General features: G+C 37.9%; 1 protein-coding gene across 1 annotated transcript; it reads left to right on the forward strand.

Moving 5' to 3' along the window:
* Positions 1-6,345: 6,345 nt before the first annotated feature.
* LOC131957429 (cytochrome P450 3A6) lies at positions 6,346-18,761 on the forward strand. The gene is made up of 12 exons (XM_059322272.1): positions 6,346-6,563; positions 6,833-6,929; positions 7,676-7,825; positions 8,038-8,151; positions 11,117-11,205; positions 11,541-11,689; positions 12,556-12,683; positions 13,154-13,396; positions 13,841-13,926; positions 14,658-14,798; positions 15,874-16,036; positions 16,984-18,761. Exons 1-12 carry the CDS (start codon positions 6,508-6,510, stop codon positions 17,092-17,094), a joined length of 1,527 nt encoding a protein of 508 aa, XP_059178255.1. The 5' UTR covers positions 6,346-6,507; the 3' UTR covers positions 17,095-18,761.
* The last annotated feature ends 74 nt before the right edge of the window (positions 18,762-18,835 follow it).

Here is an 18,835-nt window from a genome sequence, read left to right on the forward strand (position 1 = left end):
TTAGGGTGCCATGAGGAAGGGGTCGCACAAGACCTAACAAAGAACGACACACATGCTGCTGGCCGCTGCTAGTACTACTTGGTCATATATATATATAAATATATACGGTCTACATAGGCCTATATGTATTGTTCCAATTGGTGTCACCCCTCCCGTTTGGCATAATGGCGTCAATATTAATTCACCAATTAATTCATGTGCAAAAAGAGTTGTTTTCATCGTAAATTATTAGATTTCGGTGTCACTCCGTCCCCGGTCATTGATTGCTTTATCAGTTATTCAAAATACTAAACAAAACCTTTTTTCTTCTACAAAGTTTGTAGTTGGTGTTGCACTCTCCCGCCTCCCCCCTCCCCCCCCCCCCCCATGGGTGATACTTTTAAAGTGTGCACAGTTAATAATAAAAATGGCTATTTATAGTCAGTTATTAATATAGGTGGATTAACTCTAATTAATCATTAATTGAACTGGCAAAAAGCATATTTCTTTTATATATTTCGAACTTTCGCCATGGCGTCACCCCCCTAAATGGTGTCACCCGGTGCGGTCCACACCCCCCGTCCCGCCTCGCGACGCCTCTGTCTAGATATGTCTAGAATCTAGCTAGGTTCTAGATAAAGTAGTTTATTATTTAGCCTAGGCCTATAGTCTATACCAGGGGTCTTCAAACTTTTCAGCCCGAGGGCCGCATTAACTATCAAATATCAGTTCGGAGGCCACAGTTTCTTCCAGGCATCTCTTCGGGGTGGCGGAGTCCCCCCCCCCCCCCCCCAAAGAACCCACCCCCGACGAAATATAATTTATATAGAAATATATACATATTTTTAAGTGTCCCCCCCTCCAACCGGAGAAAAAAGTCTGAAAGAAACACTGTCGAGGACCAACAACACACTCGAGGTCCAAGTTCGTTCTCATATTGATCTTCACGTATTTCATTCTTGAAAATGTATGTTCACTCAGCTATGTTGTTCCAAAATTTGCAAGGTACTTTGATGCAAAAGTTTTAATATTAGGGAAGTCTTCCTTGTGCAAGAACTTATAAAAAACCAAACCATCAGTCCTTCATTGAACTTGTCCCAAAGTTTATTTGCTTGCCACTCAACAATCTCCAGCTGCAGTTCTTCTGGACAAATTGGCTACATCTGCTTCAAATGGGTTTTGAAACAATCTTACTTCTTCTGCCTTTGAATCCAAGGCTGAAACTGGAGGTCTTTGATGATCTCTCAAGCAAATGAAGACCCTGCACTGAAATTGCATCAGTGTTAGTCTATACTTGTTCCAAAAACATGACAAGTTTGGATCTGAAGGCCTTTATGTGTGCATAGGTCAGAAACTAGATTTTCCTTTTCTTGTTATTTAAGGTTCAGAAAATTTAAATAACTAGTTATGTCTTCGGCAAAGGCCAATTTCCATATCGCACCAGGTCTTTACTATGGTCAAGCGATTGAAAAAATTTAGCCTTAAATTTAGACTATTTAAACTCAACAGAACCATATAGGCTTCATTGTGTTCAAATGAAATGATAAATACAAATGGTATCTGCAGTGAGGTTAATTCAATTAGTAATAAAACAGATAGTGTTAACATTGCCGCAGTGTTAGACTCTTTAACATTTAGACCTAAACATTAAGCATCCTAATATAAAAAATCCATTTCGCACTTATATATCTCTCTCAGTCCATCTCATATTTTTTCGAGGTTATGAGATCAATATCTTCAACAATATATGGACAACAAATACAAAATGTATTAACTAAATATAGAAATACACCTTTAATTTTGCGACCGGAGACGTGTTTGTTTTTCGTATGTTTGTGTTGTTTGTTTATGTTTGTGACAAGAACGCTCTGAAGAAATATTAGTAACATAAAAAGAATCACCGGCAAAGAGAATGACGTCACATGAAACGAAGAGGAAAATGTGATCAAGAAACAGTTTAAACTTTAAACTACGGAAAGTAAGCAAAACGAATGTTGTCATTGATTGATGAGTAAAAATATAATTGAAAATCGAGGTCGAAATATTAATGACGTCAGTGATCATAGAGACACAAAATTAAACGTCTAAATTATGTGTCTAATATTAGAAAAGTATGGTCTAGATATAAACAAAAATACAACAAAGGTAAAATATTATTAGGGTTTTATTTCCAGTTAAATTTACGGATCGGCTTAAAATGCAGGTTCCGAATAAATTTACGTTTGCGGTTAAATTTCTTTCGCAATAAGGGTTCCTATTTCGTTTGAGAAATAAACTAATATTTTGGCAAGCAAAATGACTGAATGAATTCTGAGTTGGTTAAATCAACAGATTTTTAAAAACAATAACTAAAACTTCATTGGGTTTAAATGACGGAAACAATGTATTCTCTCTAAAATAACGTGACGAATTTTTACCACATCAACCATACCTGCCAATTTGTACCGTACTAATTTTTTGCATTAATGTATTAGGCCTTGGACCTTTTCACTATTATATTTTCAACATTCCCCATCGCCTTTTCAGCTTTGCATAATGTATGAGTAGAATCAATAATTGGACTTTTTTTAAAAAAGCTAGGCATACTTTCAATCAAGAAACAATTTTTTTAAATACCAAGTAAACCAACGCATTGCATAAGTAAATCGAATGTTTTTGAAAGTTTTGAAAATGCTACTTAGCCATATGGGCAATACGGAATACTAATACTAAATTCTCGGTCTGTTATCCCACTGCTCCGGCACATAGGCCAAAATTAAAACTTACCCAACAGCAGGGGCGGAACTACAGTGCCGCCAGACCCCGCATTGCGGGGTGGCCCGGGACGTTTAGGGGCCCGCAGCCGACCATAGTCAATTTTTTTTTACAGTTTAAAAAAAATAATCTTTTTTCATTTTTGACTTCATGGTTGTTTTTTTTTATAAAGAATACTGCAGCTGCGGTTGGATTATCTTTATTCTATAGACACCATCTCAAGTCCTCTTTCTTCAACAATCAAACACACGCTGTTGTCGGCAAAATTCTTTTGAAAATAAACCCATCGCGTGAAAGATACGCAATTGTTCAAACCACTTCCATGACTTATTTCCCTTTTTTAAATAGTCAAATATGTGTGCTCTTAAGCACCATTTAATAAATTTGCACTAAACAAATTAAAAAGCAATTACTTCTCTTAATTATTATTTAAAAAAAAAATACATAATAAAGAATAAAAAAGCATGACAAAGCATAAAAAGGAAATGCATTTAAAACTAATAATATAATAAGAAAAAAACATAAAAATAAACATAAGGCGAGAAACCATTACACATACACAGCTTTCATGCTTTATATTATTTCGACCGACTTACCTCGTAACCATGTTAAAACAGAGATCTTAAAAATAGTTTCACGAAACACTAAGTCAAATCAAAATGTTAAAATAACATGTCAAACGTGTAAACAAAATATACAAGAAACTGAGAAACACATTTATTTAGATTGTATATTAGTACAGAAAGCTAAGCAAACACTTACGAAAATATTAAACACCAACAATCAAACAGCCACAACAAATGAAGCAATCACACTTAATTTAATTAACACGACTAGACAAAGAACAGAAGACGAAAACAGACTAGTAGCAACGGCTATTTATAGATCGACTATATGGCAAATTAGGAATAAATTCAGATATTTTTTTCACAAAATACACGGACATCGAGTTAATAGAAAAAAAAATGTACAGGAAAGAAATAAAGTATTAATTTTAATTTAGACAGTCTCAAAAAAAAAAAAAAAAAAAAAAAAAAAAATTCAAAACAGACTAATAGCAGTCACACAAATGACCTGTTGTAACTTGTTTTTACTTTTTAATGAAAACTAAGTATTTTAGTGATTTTTCTTTTTAAATTTCGAACAAGCCCGAAATGAGTACTCTGTGTTGGTATTTTCGTATATATATATATATACATATATATATATATATATATATATATATATATATATATATATATATATATATATATATATATATATATATATATATATATATATATATATATATTATATATGGGGCCCAAAAAAATTCTTTGCGGGGTGGCCCTTTTTTTCTAGTTCCGCCACTGCCCAACAGTAGAAAATCTATTGGAGTTGAAAACTTGTCCAAGAAACTGGATATGTAGAGTCTACTTCCGTGTGCGTAGGTTAAGTCAAGCGAGCAAGTCTCCGCTGGTCAAGAGGTTGCACCACAGGGTGAAACTGACCGGCGTGACGAAACTCCAGAGGTCAACGTCGCAACAACAAATGTTTCATGGCGTTCAATCATCCAAATATCGCACCAGGTCTTTACTATGGTCAAGCGATTGAAAAATTTAGCCTTAAATTTAGACTATTTAAACTCAACAGAACCATATAGGCTTCATTGTGTTTAAATGAAAAGATAAATACAAATGGTATCTGCAGTGAGGTTAATTCAATTAGTAATAAAACAGATAGTGTTAGTTACCTCACAAGTTAAAGACAGTTACAAATACTATAACTGTCTTTAACACTATCTGTTTTATTACTAACTGTTTAAATGAAGGAAGCAATAGATTATCTCTAAAGTAACTCGACGTCCGTGATTTATTTTTAAAATCCCACATTTTCTGCAATCAAATTGTATTGTTTATGGGATAGGTGGTTGCTAGTAATGTTAAAAACAATTAGGGTTAATGGTCTAAGAATAATTGATATAACTTTAATTATATATGTTGGTGGGTGAAAATGTTAACATTTCTTTTATGTAGCAGCAGTACGATCCCTTTCCCCATCTTTTATCCTCATAAAAAATTTATTATTCCCTTGGGGTTCGTCCATAAATGACGTCACACTCGTAAGGGGGGAGGGGGGTCCATAATTTTGTGACGATGTGTGATGTGGGGGAAGGGGGGGGGGGTTCAGATGGAGCGACGTCACACTTTTGCATTATAAATAAACCGGGAGTGATCTCCCCTAAACTTTCTCGGATATTCTAATATAAAACTACGAGGGATGGCAACTCAGGACATAGACAATATTTGTAATCCATTTTTATTTACTTAAACTTTTTATAATAGAATCGAATCTCGTAAAAAAAAAGAATTGCACACTAAATGAACGCCTAATAAATGTGCATAATAGTGCGGGATATTATTAGTACTTTATAAATTTACGTGCGTTTTTTTGAGAAATTGGAAATAGCGTAAATTAGTACTTCCGGTCAACGGAAATTACTCAAAATTTGACAGAAGGAAGAGAATTAGATCTTTTACTTATATGTGAAATTTCATTTATCTACCTGAAATAGTACTCAAGTTATAGGCTTTTAAACAATTCAAAGTAGAAAAAGTACCACTTCCGGTTATCGGAAATCGCTCAAAAGTTGATAGGGATCTACGATTTTGATAAAATACTTATAAATGAAATTTCATCAACCTAGCTGTAACGGTACTCAAGTAATCGTGTTTACACACAGACACACAGACACACACACACAGACACAGCATTAGCTTAAAATTATCTAGCTTGAAATACTTTGTTCTGCTCATCGCGCGAGATTCACGCTATAAACTCACATTTCTAGATTATCATTACAACGGTCACTGTTTTGTTGGTATATCATCTTTTCCCGTTTGTGCCCAAGACACATAGGACAGATGAAGTAGAGCTCATCTTTTTCAATGACCTCGGCATACAGGGTGTTCAGCACTATGCTTGTTTCCCTAACATAAGTTAGGTGCCAATAAGAGCTGGGTGGACTCAGGTACTTTTTCTGATTTGAGCCCTCATTCGAACTAGAGACTTTCAGGTTAGCATACTAGCGCTCTACAGCTATGCCACGCCTTTATTTCTTGGTATATAATGTGAGTTGTTTAAAGTGCTTACATATAGATGCAGTGTTTGGTAAAGTATACTGTCTAGATATGTTAGCTTGATCTTATCAAGGCTTCCAATCTAGAAGAATTATCAAGGTGTACATTCTACATGTGCTAAGTGTCCACAGTATACGTGTATTTTCAGGCTAAATTTATTCTGCTGCTGAACTTGAAATTAATTTACATTTTATAAAGCCTAGTTTCGTAGTCGTAAAAGAATGAATCGATTTTTCCCCAAAATCTTTTATGAATGAAAGTGTAAATTTAGAACAACACGCCCTAATTACCTAATTTCATGAGTTTCCGGTTTTAACCAGATTTTTATTGGTCAAGCTATTTATATGGTATCTATAGAGGGTCCTCAAAAATAGGAGACAAGCTACTCAAAGAGATACGGAATACTATAAATAGCTGTACGAGGGTCACGTGTCACGATGACGTAACTGATAAAGGGAAAGTATAAATGGCTCAGGTCTCATGGCATCGGCAGACACAGCGGAGGATTACTTGGAACTCGTGGGACTAGGTCTAGACAGCGAGGGCCCGAACACGCAGGTCTTCCCTGGACTGATTCCAGACGAATCTCCAGTAGTCGGAGCTGGTTTGTCCACGTCATCAACTCTGTTGGAACTCCAACTGTGGATATCGCAAGATGTTTCTAGAAACTGTAGCTTGCGGCGTTGTCTTGGCGATTGTAGGCTTGTTATTGTAAGTAGCACACCAACTGTTTAACAAGTGTATTCGTAAGACCGAAAAAAAGAAGACTGTTTTTGTTTATTTCATTTAGCATAAATTGTTGTTAGATAGAAGTGACTACTGAACCTCAGGCAGACTATAAAACTTGTGACTTATGATTGTGCTAATAAATATCACATTCTCCTTCACTGGATTGATAGGACGATTTCTTAAATATACAAATGTGTCAATGTGATGTACATTAGCGACTCAGTAGTCTACAATTTCTCTTTACGACACAGGCACCTACGCCGTCACTTTAGTCAGTTCACAAAGATTGGCATCCCAGGGCCACACCCTAACATGTTTCTGGGGAACCTTCTGGAGCTTCGTGCCAAGGTAAGGAACGGAAAGACTTTCCGTTTATAAACATTTCATTATCCTCTTTTCCTTTTTTTTGTGCCCAAGACACATGGGACCGCCACAGAAAGCTCCATCTAATGATGTATGTCTCCGGCAATTATCCTGGCAGTCCCCATGACAGTCCTGCCTCTGCCAGCTGCTTCCTGGCAGTCCCCCATGACAGTCCTGCCTCTGTCAGCTGCTTCCTGGCAGTCCCCCATGACAGTCCTGCCTCTGCCAGCTGCTTCCTGACAGTCCCCCATGACAGTCCTGCCTCTGCCAGCTGCTACCTGGCAGTCCCCCATGACAGTCATGCCTCTGCCAGCTGCTTCCTGACAGTCCCCCATGACAGTCCTGCCTCTGCCAGCTGCTACCTGGCAGTCCCCCATGACAGTCCTGCCTCTGTCAGCTGCTTCCTGGCAGTCCCCCATGACAGTCCTGCCTCTACCACTGCTTCCTGGCAGTCCCCCATGACAGTCCTGCCTCTGCCAGCTGCTTCCTGACAGTCCCCCATGACAGTCCTGCCTCTGCCAGCTGCTTCCTGACAGTCCCCCATGACAGTCCTGCCTCTGCCAGCTGCTTCCCCGCCGTGCGCCTCCACGTCTCCCTTGGCCTTCATTTTTCTTGAGGCCTCAAGTTTAGCGCCGTTTCTGCGAAATCATCTGGATTTATTGTTAGGACGTGCCCTTATATACATATGCAGTTTCAGTACATATATTTTATATATCTTATGTTGTGCTTAGGGTCAGTTCCAAGCCGTCAAAGACTGGACAGAAGAGTATGGACGTGTGTTTGGTTACTTTGAAGGTTACACGCCCGTCATGGTGGTCAGTGATCCGGAAGTGTTACGTCACGTCCTGTTGAAGGACGCGGCCAACTTCATGAAAAGAAAGGCAAGTCATTATCCCCCACTAGGTTCAGTTGAATGTCAACCATAGACAAACCCTACATTAGTAAAGGTTGACCAATATCATCTGGTCGTTATATTAAGGTGAAGTGTAGTCCCGCAGAATGCCTACCTTAAAGAAACGTATTTTAGATCTACAATAGTTTGACGATTGCTTTTGTATATTTTTACGCTTGTAACTTTCGGTAACTTTTTCAGCCCTTTCCCCTGGCACCGAGGAAAAGTCTGGGACTGTTTCTGGAAGACGGGCCACAGTGGAAGAGAAGTCGTTCTTTGCTCACTCCAGCTTTTAGCACTGGGAAACTCAAGAAGGTGATTGTTTCGATATTTGTAAAGTTAAGGTTTTTATTTGACCATACAAGTTACAGCTAGCATTGACTTGTATGTAAAAATTTAATGGTAGACATTCCCGTGTAATGTTAGACGTTGATGCCGTGTAATGTTAGACGTTGATGCCGTGTAATGTTAGACGTTGATGCCGTGTAATGTTAGACGTTGATGCCGTGTAATGTTAGACGTTGATGTAATGTTAGACATTGATGTCGTGTAATGTTAGACATTGATGCCGTGTAATGTTAGACGTTGATGCCGTGTAATGTTAGACGTTGATGCCGTGTAATGTTAGACGTTGATGCCGTGTAATGTTAGACGTTGATGCCGTGTAATGTTAGACGTTGATGCCGTGTAATGTTAGACATTGATGTCGTGTAATGTTAGACATTGATGCCGTGTAATGTTAGACGTTGATGCCGTGTAATGTTAGACGTTGATGCCGTGTAATGTTAGACGTTGATGCCGTGTAATGTTAGACGTTGATGCCGTGTAATGTTAGACATTGATGCCGTGTAATGTTAGACGTTGATGCCGTGTAATGTTAGACGTTGATGTCGTGTAATGTTAGACGTTGATGCCGTGTAATGTTAGACATTGATGCCGTGTAATGTTAGACATTGATGTCGTGTAATGTTAGACATTGATGTCGTGTAATGTTAGACATTGATGTCGTGTAATGTTAGACATTGATGTAATGTTAGACATTGATGCCGTGTAATGTTAGACATTGATGTCGTGTAATGTTAGACATTGATGTCGTGTAATGTTAGACATTGATGTCGTGTAATGTTAGACATTGATGTCGTGTAATGTTAGACATTGATGTAATGTTAGACATTGATGCCGTGTAATGTTAGACATTGATGTAATGTTAGACATTGATGTCGTGTAATGTTAGACATTGATGTCGTGTAATGTTAGACATTGATGCCGTGTAATGTTAGACGTTGATGCCGTGTAATGTTAGACGTTGATGCCGTGTAATGTTAGACGTTGATGCCGTGTAATGTTAGACGTTGATGCCGTGTAATGTTAGACGTTGATGCCGTGTAATGTTAGACATTGATGTCGTGTAATGTTAGACATTGATGCCGTGTAATGTTAGACGTTGATGCCGTGTAATGTTAGACGTTGATGCCGTGTAATGTTAGACGTTGATGCCGTGTAATGTTAGACGTTGATGCCGTGTAATGTTAGACATTGATGCCGTGTAATGTTAGACGTTGATGCCGTGTAATGTTAGACGTTGATGTCGTGTAATGTTAGACATTGATGTCGTGTAATGTTAGACATTGATGTCGTGTAATGTTAGACATTGATGTAATGTTAGACATTGATGCCGTGTAATGTTAGACATTGATGTCGTGTAATGTTAGACATTGATGTCGTGTAATGTTAGACATTGATGTCGTGTAATGTTAGACATTGATGTCGTGTAATGTTAGACATTGATGTAATGTTAGACATTGATGCCGTGTAATGTTAGACATTGATGTAATGTTAGACATTGATGTCGTGTAATGTTAGACATTGATGTCGTGTAATGTTAGACATTGATGTCGTGTAATGTTAGACATTGATGTCGTGTAATGTTAGACATTGATGTAATGTTAGACATTGATGCCGTGTAATGTTAGACATTGATGTCGTGTAATGTTAGACATTGATGTCGTGTAATGTTAGACATTGATGTCGTGTAATGTTAGACATTGATGTCGTGTAATGTTAGACATTGATGTAATGTTAGACATTGATGCCGTGTAATGTTAGACATTGATGTCGTGTAATGTTAGACATTGATGTCGTGTAATGTTAGACATTGATGTCGTGTAATGTTAGACATTGATGTCGTGTAATGTTAGACATTGATGTAATGTTAGACATTGATGCCGTGTAATGTTAGACATTGATGTAATGTTAGACATTGATGTCGTGTAATGTTAGACATTGATGTCGTGTAATGTTAGACATTGATGCCGTGTAATGTTAGACATTGATGTCGTGTAATGTTAGACATTGATGTAATGTTAGACATTGATGCCGTGTAATGTTAGACATTGATGTCGTGTAATGTTAGACATTGATGTAATGTTAGACATTGATGCCGTGTAATGTTAGACATTGATGTCGTGTAATGTTAGACATTGATGTAATGTTAGACATTGATGTCATGTAATGTTAGACATTGATGTCATGTAATGTTAGACATTGATGCCGTGTAATGTTAGACATTGATGTCGTGTAATGTTAGACATTGATGCCGTGTAATGTTAGACATTGATGCCGTGTAATGTTAGACATTGATGTCGTGTAATGTTAGACATTGATGTCATGTAATGTTAGACATTGATGTAATGTTAGACATTGATGCCGTGTAATGTTAGACATTGATGTCGTGTAATGTTAGACATTGATGTCGTGTAATGTTAGACATTGATGTCATGTAATGTTAGACATTGATGTCGTGTAATGTTAGACATTGATGTAATGTTAGACATTGATGTAATGTTAGACATTGATGCCGTGTAATGTTAGACATTGATGTCGTGTAATGTTAGACATTGATGCCGTGTAATGTTAGACATTGATGTAATGTTAGACATTGATGCCGTGTAATGTTAGACATTGATGTCGTGTAATGTTAGACATTGATGTCATGTAATGTTAGACATTGATGTAATGTTAGACATTGATGCCGTGTAATGTTAGACATTGATGTCGTGTAATGTTAGACATTGATGTCGTGTAATGTTAGACATTGATGTCATGTAATGTTAGACATTGATGTCGTGTAATGTTAGACATTGATGTAATGTTAGACATTGATGTAATGTTAGACATTGATGCCGTGTAATGTTAGACATTGATGTAATGTTAGACATTGATGTCGTATAATGTTAGACATTGATGCCGTGTAATATTTACCATATAACAAACCCACCAGATGACGCCAATAATGACCGAATCAGCTGATATTTTGGTGGAGAGACTTACAGACAAGGCCAAGGAACAAAAGAGCATGGATATATACAGGTATACATAGTTTTCACATACACTTTATACATATACACACCATATAGTAATATACATGATACATACACACTAATATATATATATATATATATATATATATATATATATATATATATATATATATATATATATATATATATATATATATAATGCACAAATACCACCATAAACACAGGTTCGTAAATTAAAAGCACACATATTCTCTGTTTCTACATGCATCCATTCCTTACTAACAGCACATAGATGTAATGACATACAAACGTTAAACACTGTAGGTTAAAAAACTTACATACACAACCCTAGTACTACAATGGTATTCTGATATTCTGGTGCAGTGTGTTCCAGTCCCTGACCCTTGACGTCATTGGCAGATGCGCGTTCGGCCTCCAGACTAAAGCTCAAGTGGACGACAATGATTTGTTCCTGGTCAAGATCCGCAAACTTTTCCACACGATGTCCACTACACTAATCGAACCTTTAGTCAGTAAGTGTGTGTGTGTGTGTGTGTGCGTGTTCATGCGCGGAGCTTAGTTAACCCACAAACCTTGCTGTGGACTGAGTTTAAGTCCTCCAGTCTCCCACCCCGCCTCTAGATCTAGTAGTAAAGCGACAATGACGTAAAGTTAGTAAATAACAGACAATGGATTGTCTAGTCGAGAACACGACTACTAGCCGTGGTTTCGAATTTACTGGACGATACTGAGTAATTACCTGGGCCGGGGGAAGTAAATAAGGTTGGGTAACAGCTAAAGACAAACTCCACTTCGCTTTTGAAAGGCTAATTATACTTTTCCTATCGGTGAGTCGCCCATGACAAATGGTTGGGCTTGTGCCTTCAAACAATCACCAATTATTATAATACAAATAAACTGCTACATTCTAGTGATGGCGGAGGTCGACCTTTACTAAGTGAAAAGACTTTACTGCAGTAATCTTGGACATGCGGTATACACTGGAGATTGTGATAGGGTACTACGGGTAATCACGGACATGTGATAGGGAACAGTACAGAACATTGTCTATTCCAGCGCTGGTGCCCATTGTGTTATGTCTTATATATGCTCTATTATATTCCAGTGGCGGTGTCCTTTGTGTTATGCATTATATCTGCCCTCTTCTATTCAATGCCCATTGTATTATGCCTTATATATGTCCTATTCTATTCAATGCCCATTGTGTTATGCCTTATATCTGCCCTCTTCTATTCCAGTGGCGGTGCCCATAGTGTTATGCCTTATATCTGCCCTTTCTATTCCAGCGCCCCTTGTGTTATACCTTATATCTGCCATATTCTATCCCAGTGGCGGTGCCCATTGTGTTATGCCTTATACCTGCCCTCTTCTATTCCAGTGGCGGTGCCCTTTGTGTCCTGCTTCATCTTTGCCCTGAAGAACATCGTCTTCCTGTTCGGCATGAACCCCGTGGTGTGGCTGAGGGACACGATGAGGGAGGTCATCAGGGCCCGCCTGGCTCTCGGCGTGAGTTGTCTCGCTTTGTCTGTCACTTGAGTCAAACTTAGAGCCATGGTGTCGGGCACCTGGTTAGCTATAAAGTGGGACTACTCTGGTGGGGGGGGGGGGAAGGGGTCTAGGACTTTCACCCTGGTCATTACCCCACAGATCAATTACTGCCAGTCAATCAAACTTTCAGATGAATTACTCCCCCCCCCTCCGTCAACTACAACCATGGTGATTACCCTGTCTAGAGACTTTTTTGTTTGTGGAAATTAAAATGTTGAAAAACCTTAAATTTTCTAAAGCTTCTCGGTTATATGGAAGTGAAATTGAAAACAACATGAAGCCTTTTTTTTAGGGAGTGGATACTGTATTTTGTGATGACGTGACAAAAGTAGAAGGGGGGAGGGGGATGACAATTCGACTAAAATGTAGTCAATTTTGAGGATCCGTTATTAAAAAAAAACACAAAAAAACAAACTTTTCTGTTTCAGCCAAACGCCAACGTCATCGACCTTGTCCAGCTGATGTTGTTTCCCGACAAACCCCACCACGACGCATGCGCAGACGTCCACGTCGGCCTGACTGAGCGGGAAATCGTTGCCCAAAGTATGACATTTCTGTTGGCTGGCTACGAGACGACCAGCGCCATCCTGGCCTACTTCTGCCACGAGATGGCGAAAAATCCGGCCATTCAAGCCAAACTTTACCAAGAGATTGTTGATAACATAGAAAAGGTAAACAAGCAGCTAATAATAGACCGAGCGTCCTGAACGTAAATAAACACACATTAAAGGAATTCTGTCCCTAATTAAGAAAACTGGGCACGGGCCATGGGAACAGGAGAACACAAGGACTAAATATTTAATCTTTATTCTCAAATAGATATCAGTTAGTGAGGTTATGTATAAACAAAACCTGAAATATGGAAAGGGAGGGGGGGGGGGTAATCACGTGATTAAACGCCCACACAAGGCTAAGCTTTAAATGCACACAACAAAACAAAAAACAATTGAGAAGTTGTGAGAGGTAAACAGATGCCGATTAAAAACACAATACGTGTACAACAATATTTTACACTAAAAATAATTCCATAATTATTTCCCCTGAAATAAAAATGAAATTATCTCCCCTAAACCAATCAAATTATCTCCCTTAAAATGAACTTCCTGTGTTTGCAGGATGTAAACTATGAATCGATCCAAGACCTGCACTACTTCGATGCCGTCTTTGATGAAGTCTGTAGACTGTACCCCACTGCCTCCTTGTGAGTTCATAACCCTTTCATCTTGTGGGAGTTTACCTTGATACTTCCGGTCTTGTAGAGCTCATAGAATATGATGGTCAGTGCGTTCAGTTCACAAACATATGATGGTCAGTGCGTTCAGTTCACAAACATATGATGGTCAGTGCGTTCAGTTCACAAACATATGACGGTCAGTGCGTTCAGTTCACATACATATGATGGTCAGTGCGTTCAGTTCACAAACATATGACGGTCAGTGCGTTCAGTTCACATACATATGATGGTCAGTGCGTTCAGTTCACAAACATATGATGGTCAGTGCGTTCAGTTCACAAACATATGATGGTCAGTGCGTTCAGTTCACAAACATATGGTGGTCAGTGCGTTCAGTTCACAAACATATGATGGTCAGTGCGTTCAGTTCACAAACATATGATGGTCAGTGCGTTCAGTTCACAAACATATGGTGGTCAGTGCGTTCAGTTCACAAACATATGATGGTCAGTGCGTTCAGTTCACAAACATATGATGGTCAGTGCGTTCAGTTCACATACATATTATGCTGGTCAGTGTGTTCAGTTCACAATCATATGATGGTCATCTAAAGTCATCTATATTTTGTTGATATAATCTTTGACTTTTGACTTTTTGATAATTTTGATATTTTCTTTAACTTTTGAAATCAATATAAAAAGTAGCCATCAATGTTCAGTAAATGTTGATTCAAGTTGCTATGGCCAATCTATTTTTAGCATTGTATCCCGGCAAGCCTGCGAGACGCGGCGTTACGGTCACGTGACGATCCCCGCGGGGATGAATGTTCTGGCCAACGTGTGGGCCCTCCACAGGGACAAGAGCTACTGGACAGACCCTGACACCTTTAATCCTGAGCGGTCAGTTCTGTTGCTTTAGCGATTGGTTGATTCGTCTGTACATGACGTCACAGGAGAGTGGGGGGGGGGGGGGGGGGGGGTTGGGTTCAGTCTTTTGTAACGTAGAAAAAAAAGGGGTGGTTGGGGGGGGGGGGGAGAAATCTTACGGATTATTTTCGTATTTCTGATAAATACTGATTATTTAAAACATTAAGATTTATGTAAGTATTTTGGTTGTTTTATGGGATTGCTGAGACCTAAACTAATGAAAGTGTCTGGTTTTTATGGCGATGACGTTTCACGAATAGGGGTGGAAGGTAAAATCGGATGTCATTTATTGATGACCCTTAATTAAAAACACCTGTATTTATGACGTTAACTGAGTAATTTTATAGGCTACTAAGCAGATTATTAAAAACATATTTCCGATAAAAAAAAATAATTCTCGGGCGGAAGTTTAGTCTGACGAAAAAAGCGAACGTTTATTAATTAGCTCACCCAAGACGAGGCAGCATGTTTACATTAATACAGTTATTGACGTGGTTTCCGGTTTGGTCCAAATCGAGGCCAGGTGACAGCACTGTAGCTCAAGACCGAATTCGATATGTACCTCGTAGCTGATTGGTTATGTTTGGGGCACAATTAGAAGATTTACGGACCTTGGCCCAGGGGTAGTTCAGTGTATAGACCCGGCCCCTCCCATATGGTATTTGAGAGCATCAAAGTAATATCAACATAACTATAACATCACTGAAACCAGCCCATATAATTTTAAAGAGAACCGGGGGATGTAATTAAAAACATAAATACACCAGCAATATAAGGACAAAACCTCGCGTTCTCTTAAATTAACACGTGAGAAGTTGTCTCACACGTAAGTGTACAGGGAAGCCACATTTGCGTATACTACTAGTACTAGACTAGTCTGTTTTTTAAAGGAAAAGACAACCGCGTAATTCAATTTTCACGGGGAAATATAATATGAGTTATTTCTCTTTGACAACATTTTTTTTTTATTTATTAAAAAGTTTGAATTGATGATAGAGTTTGATATTCTCGATTGCAACACGTATAATTACTTGCTGTTTTATTCCAGCTTTATGGACGAGCCCCAGACGAAGAGATCCAACTTCACGTTCCTACCGTTTGGTGCCGGCCCCAGGCATTGTATCGGCATGAGGTTCGCCACCATCGAGGCCAAGATCACCATCGTCAAGGTCATGCAGAGCTTCTGTATCGAGAGAGCAGACGACTCACAGGTAATTCGATGGTTGAAGGTAAATTTTTATGGTCTACAGGCCAGATAACTCACGGACAACTCATAGTTAGATAAATGATGGTCTAGTTTTGTCTACAGGCCAGATAACTAATAGGTAATTCCATGACTGTAGGTCTAGTTTTCGCGTACACGGCAGATAACTCACAACCAACTGGATAACTCTAGGTCTGATATTTATGCAAGGGCAGATAACCCTAACGTTGTTTCAATGACTGGGGGTCTAGTTATTGTGGCTAACTATGTGAGTTGTATAGGGGAGGAAACTTGGGCTCACGCATAATTTTGTTTATCTCATGGTTTTTTGAGAAGGGGGGGGGGGGGCGGGGGGCGGGGGAGAAAGGAAGATCAGCTGACCTCCCTTGACTAAAGGTGCGTGCGACAATGTAAAAAAAAAATGTCTTTATTTACGTCTTTATTGACTATTTGTGAGGAAAACATTTCTAGAACTTAGCGCCTATTTTAAATTATGGTTTGACACTTGAGCTTAATTAAAAACGTAATACTTAAACAACAGAGTTGTGAGTTTAGTCTTGTAAATGACGCAGATAGTTCACAAATGTATATTTTAAAGCTCACAAATGTAGGATTTAAAGCTCACAAATGTATGTTTTAAAGCTCACAAATGTATGTTTTAAAGCACACAAATGTATGTTTTAAAGCACACAAATGTATGTTTTAAAGCACACAAATGTATGTTATAAAGCACACAAATGTATGTTTTAAAGCACACAAATGTATGTTTTAAAGCACACAAATGTATGTTTTAAAGCACACAAATGTATGTTTTAAAGCACACAAATGTATGTTTTAAAGCACACAAATGTATGTTTTAAAGCTCACAAATATATGTTTAAAAGCTCATAAATGTATTTTTTAAACCTGATGATTCCATTAAACTTTGAATCTTGTTAATCTTGTTAAAACAAGGATGAACTGGAACTGTTCTCAAGAGGCGCCATCGTACCCAAGGACAAGGTCAATGTCAAGATGACCAGACGGGTGACCGCAAGCAGGAGAAGGATGGTCAGGCACTCCTAGAGCAGCTGCCACCAGTGCCATTAGCCAGCGCGTGGAACCTCGTTATGAAGGGCTTGCTGCTCCAGCATTCTGCCCGGAACAAACTGAAGAGTTCCACTTCACGCACTCCTTCTTGTTGCCATTCGCTTTTTTAATGTTTTTAAATTCTAAATTATTATCTTTCTTCCCCCGCCAACGTAAACACAGATTGAATTACAACTTGCCCTTAATGTTTTGAAACAATAATGATCTGGTAATTAGACCCTTTTTTTCCTAATATGTGTACCAGGATTTGTGTTCGGTCTTTGATTGTTGATATATTTTGCGTTACCTACTTTTGGGTAAACCGGTGCAGCCTTTGTTGAAATTGTTTTTAATTTTTTGGTGCATTTTTAAAAAAAGAAATTAGATAATTGTTGCATTAAGATTAACACAATCAGCATATTTAAAAAAAAAACAACAACACGTGATCATTAAAATAGCACAACAAATGTTTCAACCAAGATAAAAAAAAAAGAAAAAAAAACAAAGAAAAAAAAACAACAACAGACATTGAACAAGAGAAATTGAAACTATGTTGTTCTCAAGTATTTTAAGCTGACTGTTGTTGAAAAAAATTTATTTCAAAACTGGTAGGTTCTACGTAGTTCTTTCCTCTAGAGGCCAAAGATAATTTGCCGTGTTCTCTTATTGCTAAAGTGCTTTTAAGTGTACTTTCTGGGTAACATTCTAAAATATATCCGAAGCCAATTTCATTTACACCTTACGGGTAGTCTTCAAAATAATTGTTTTCAAAATCTGTTGTATCCAGTTTTTTTTAACTCTGCCAATAGAGTCTGTCTCACTCAGCGCATATGTACTTAATATATTTCATACACATCTCCTATCCAACGTTTACATAAGCTTAACCACTTTAATGAGGACGTGTTTAATTAACCGAGCTATGATTCTTAGAGTGGTGGAGTTTACAAATCCCTGACTCAGCAAACAACCCCCCCCACCCCACCAGTCTGGCACCGTCAGTCTAAGCCTGCAGGCAGAAACAGCCGGAAGTCGCAATGTTCCTAGCCTGATTCGAACCCAGGACCGATGGAAATCTAATCTAAAAATAACATCCGCAATAAAAACATTTCGAACAGATGCGTACAATTAAAATTATGTTTTGGAGGAATTTTATCGTTTAAATTTTTCTTGCAAAAACTTTTTACTAGATAGGCTAATAATGCTGTATAACAACATTGTAATTCTCACTTCATGGCATTTTATAAAATTACTATGTGACATCCTACATGACAGCAGTCTATGATACAACATATGACACTTGTCTATGACACAACTATGACATCTGCCTACTTTACAATATATCTGTCTATGATTCAACTAATTACACCTTATATAAAACCTTTATTTGACGTCACAGCATGCCCAATTCATTAAAATCCCCTATACTCAAACAATATGTGTTCTATGGAGAATTTAAATACGAAATGGTAATTAAAATTTATTACTATTTACAATAAATGCCTTATTAATTCACCATAAATCTTGCAAATACTGTATACTTAAACGTATTTTGTTTTTTATTTGATTTTTATTTTGCTGTTTTTATTATTTTTAGGTGGAAGAGGCAAACGTAATTAAATGTTTATAAGTGTTGTGTAATGTATCACTAAAAATCATTGCCTTGATTTGCTTTCTTTTTAGTTTTGCTCAATGTTTGAAATGGTTGCATTGGTGTACTGCATTGGCAATTTACCTACTT

The sequence above is a fragment of the Physella acuta genome, unplaced genomic scaffold (assembly GCF_028476545.2).
Source record: "Physella acuta isolate Inbredline_101_S28 unplaced genomic scaffold, ASM2847654v3 ptg000008l, whole genome shotgun sequence".
Taxonomy (NCBI): Eukaryota; Metazoa; Mollusca; class Gastropoda; family Physidae; genus Physella; species Physella acuta.

What these genes read in the sequence shown, in the direction of transcription:
- LOC131957429 (XM_059322272.1), top strand. Translation starts at nt 6,508, where the DNA reads ATGTTTCTAGAAACTGTAGCTTGCGGCGTTGTCTTGGCGATTGTAGGC. An exon ending in GCGATTGTAGGCTTGTTATT is followed by an intron (nt 6,564 to 6,832) that starts GTAAGTAGCACA and finishes TTTACGACACAG; the next exon opens with GCACCTACGCCGTCACTTTA. An exon ending in CCAACTTCATGAAAAGAAAG is followed by an intron (nt 7,826 to 8,037) that starts GCAAGTCATTAT and finishes TAACTTTTTCAG; the next exon opens with CCCTTTCCCCTGGCACCGAG.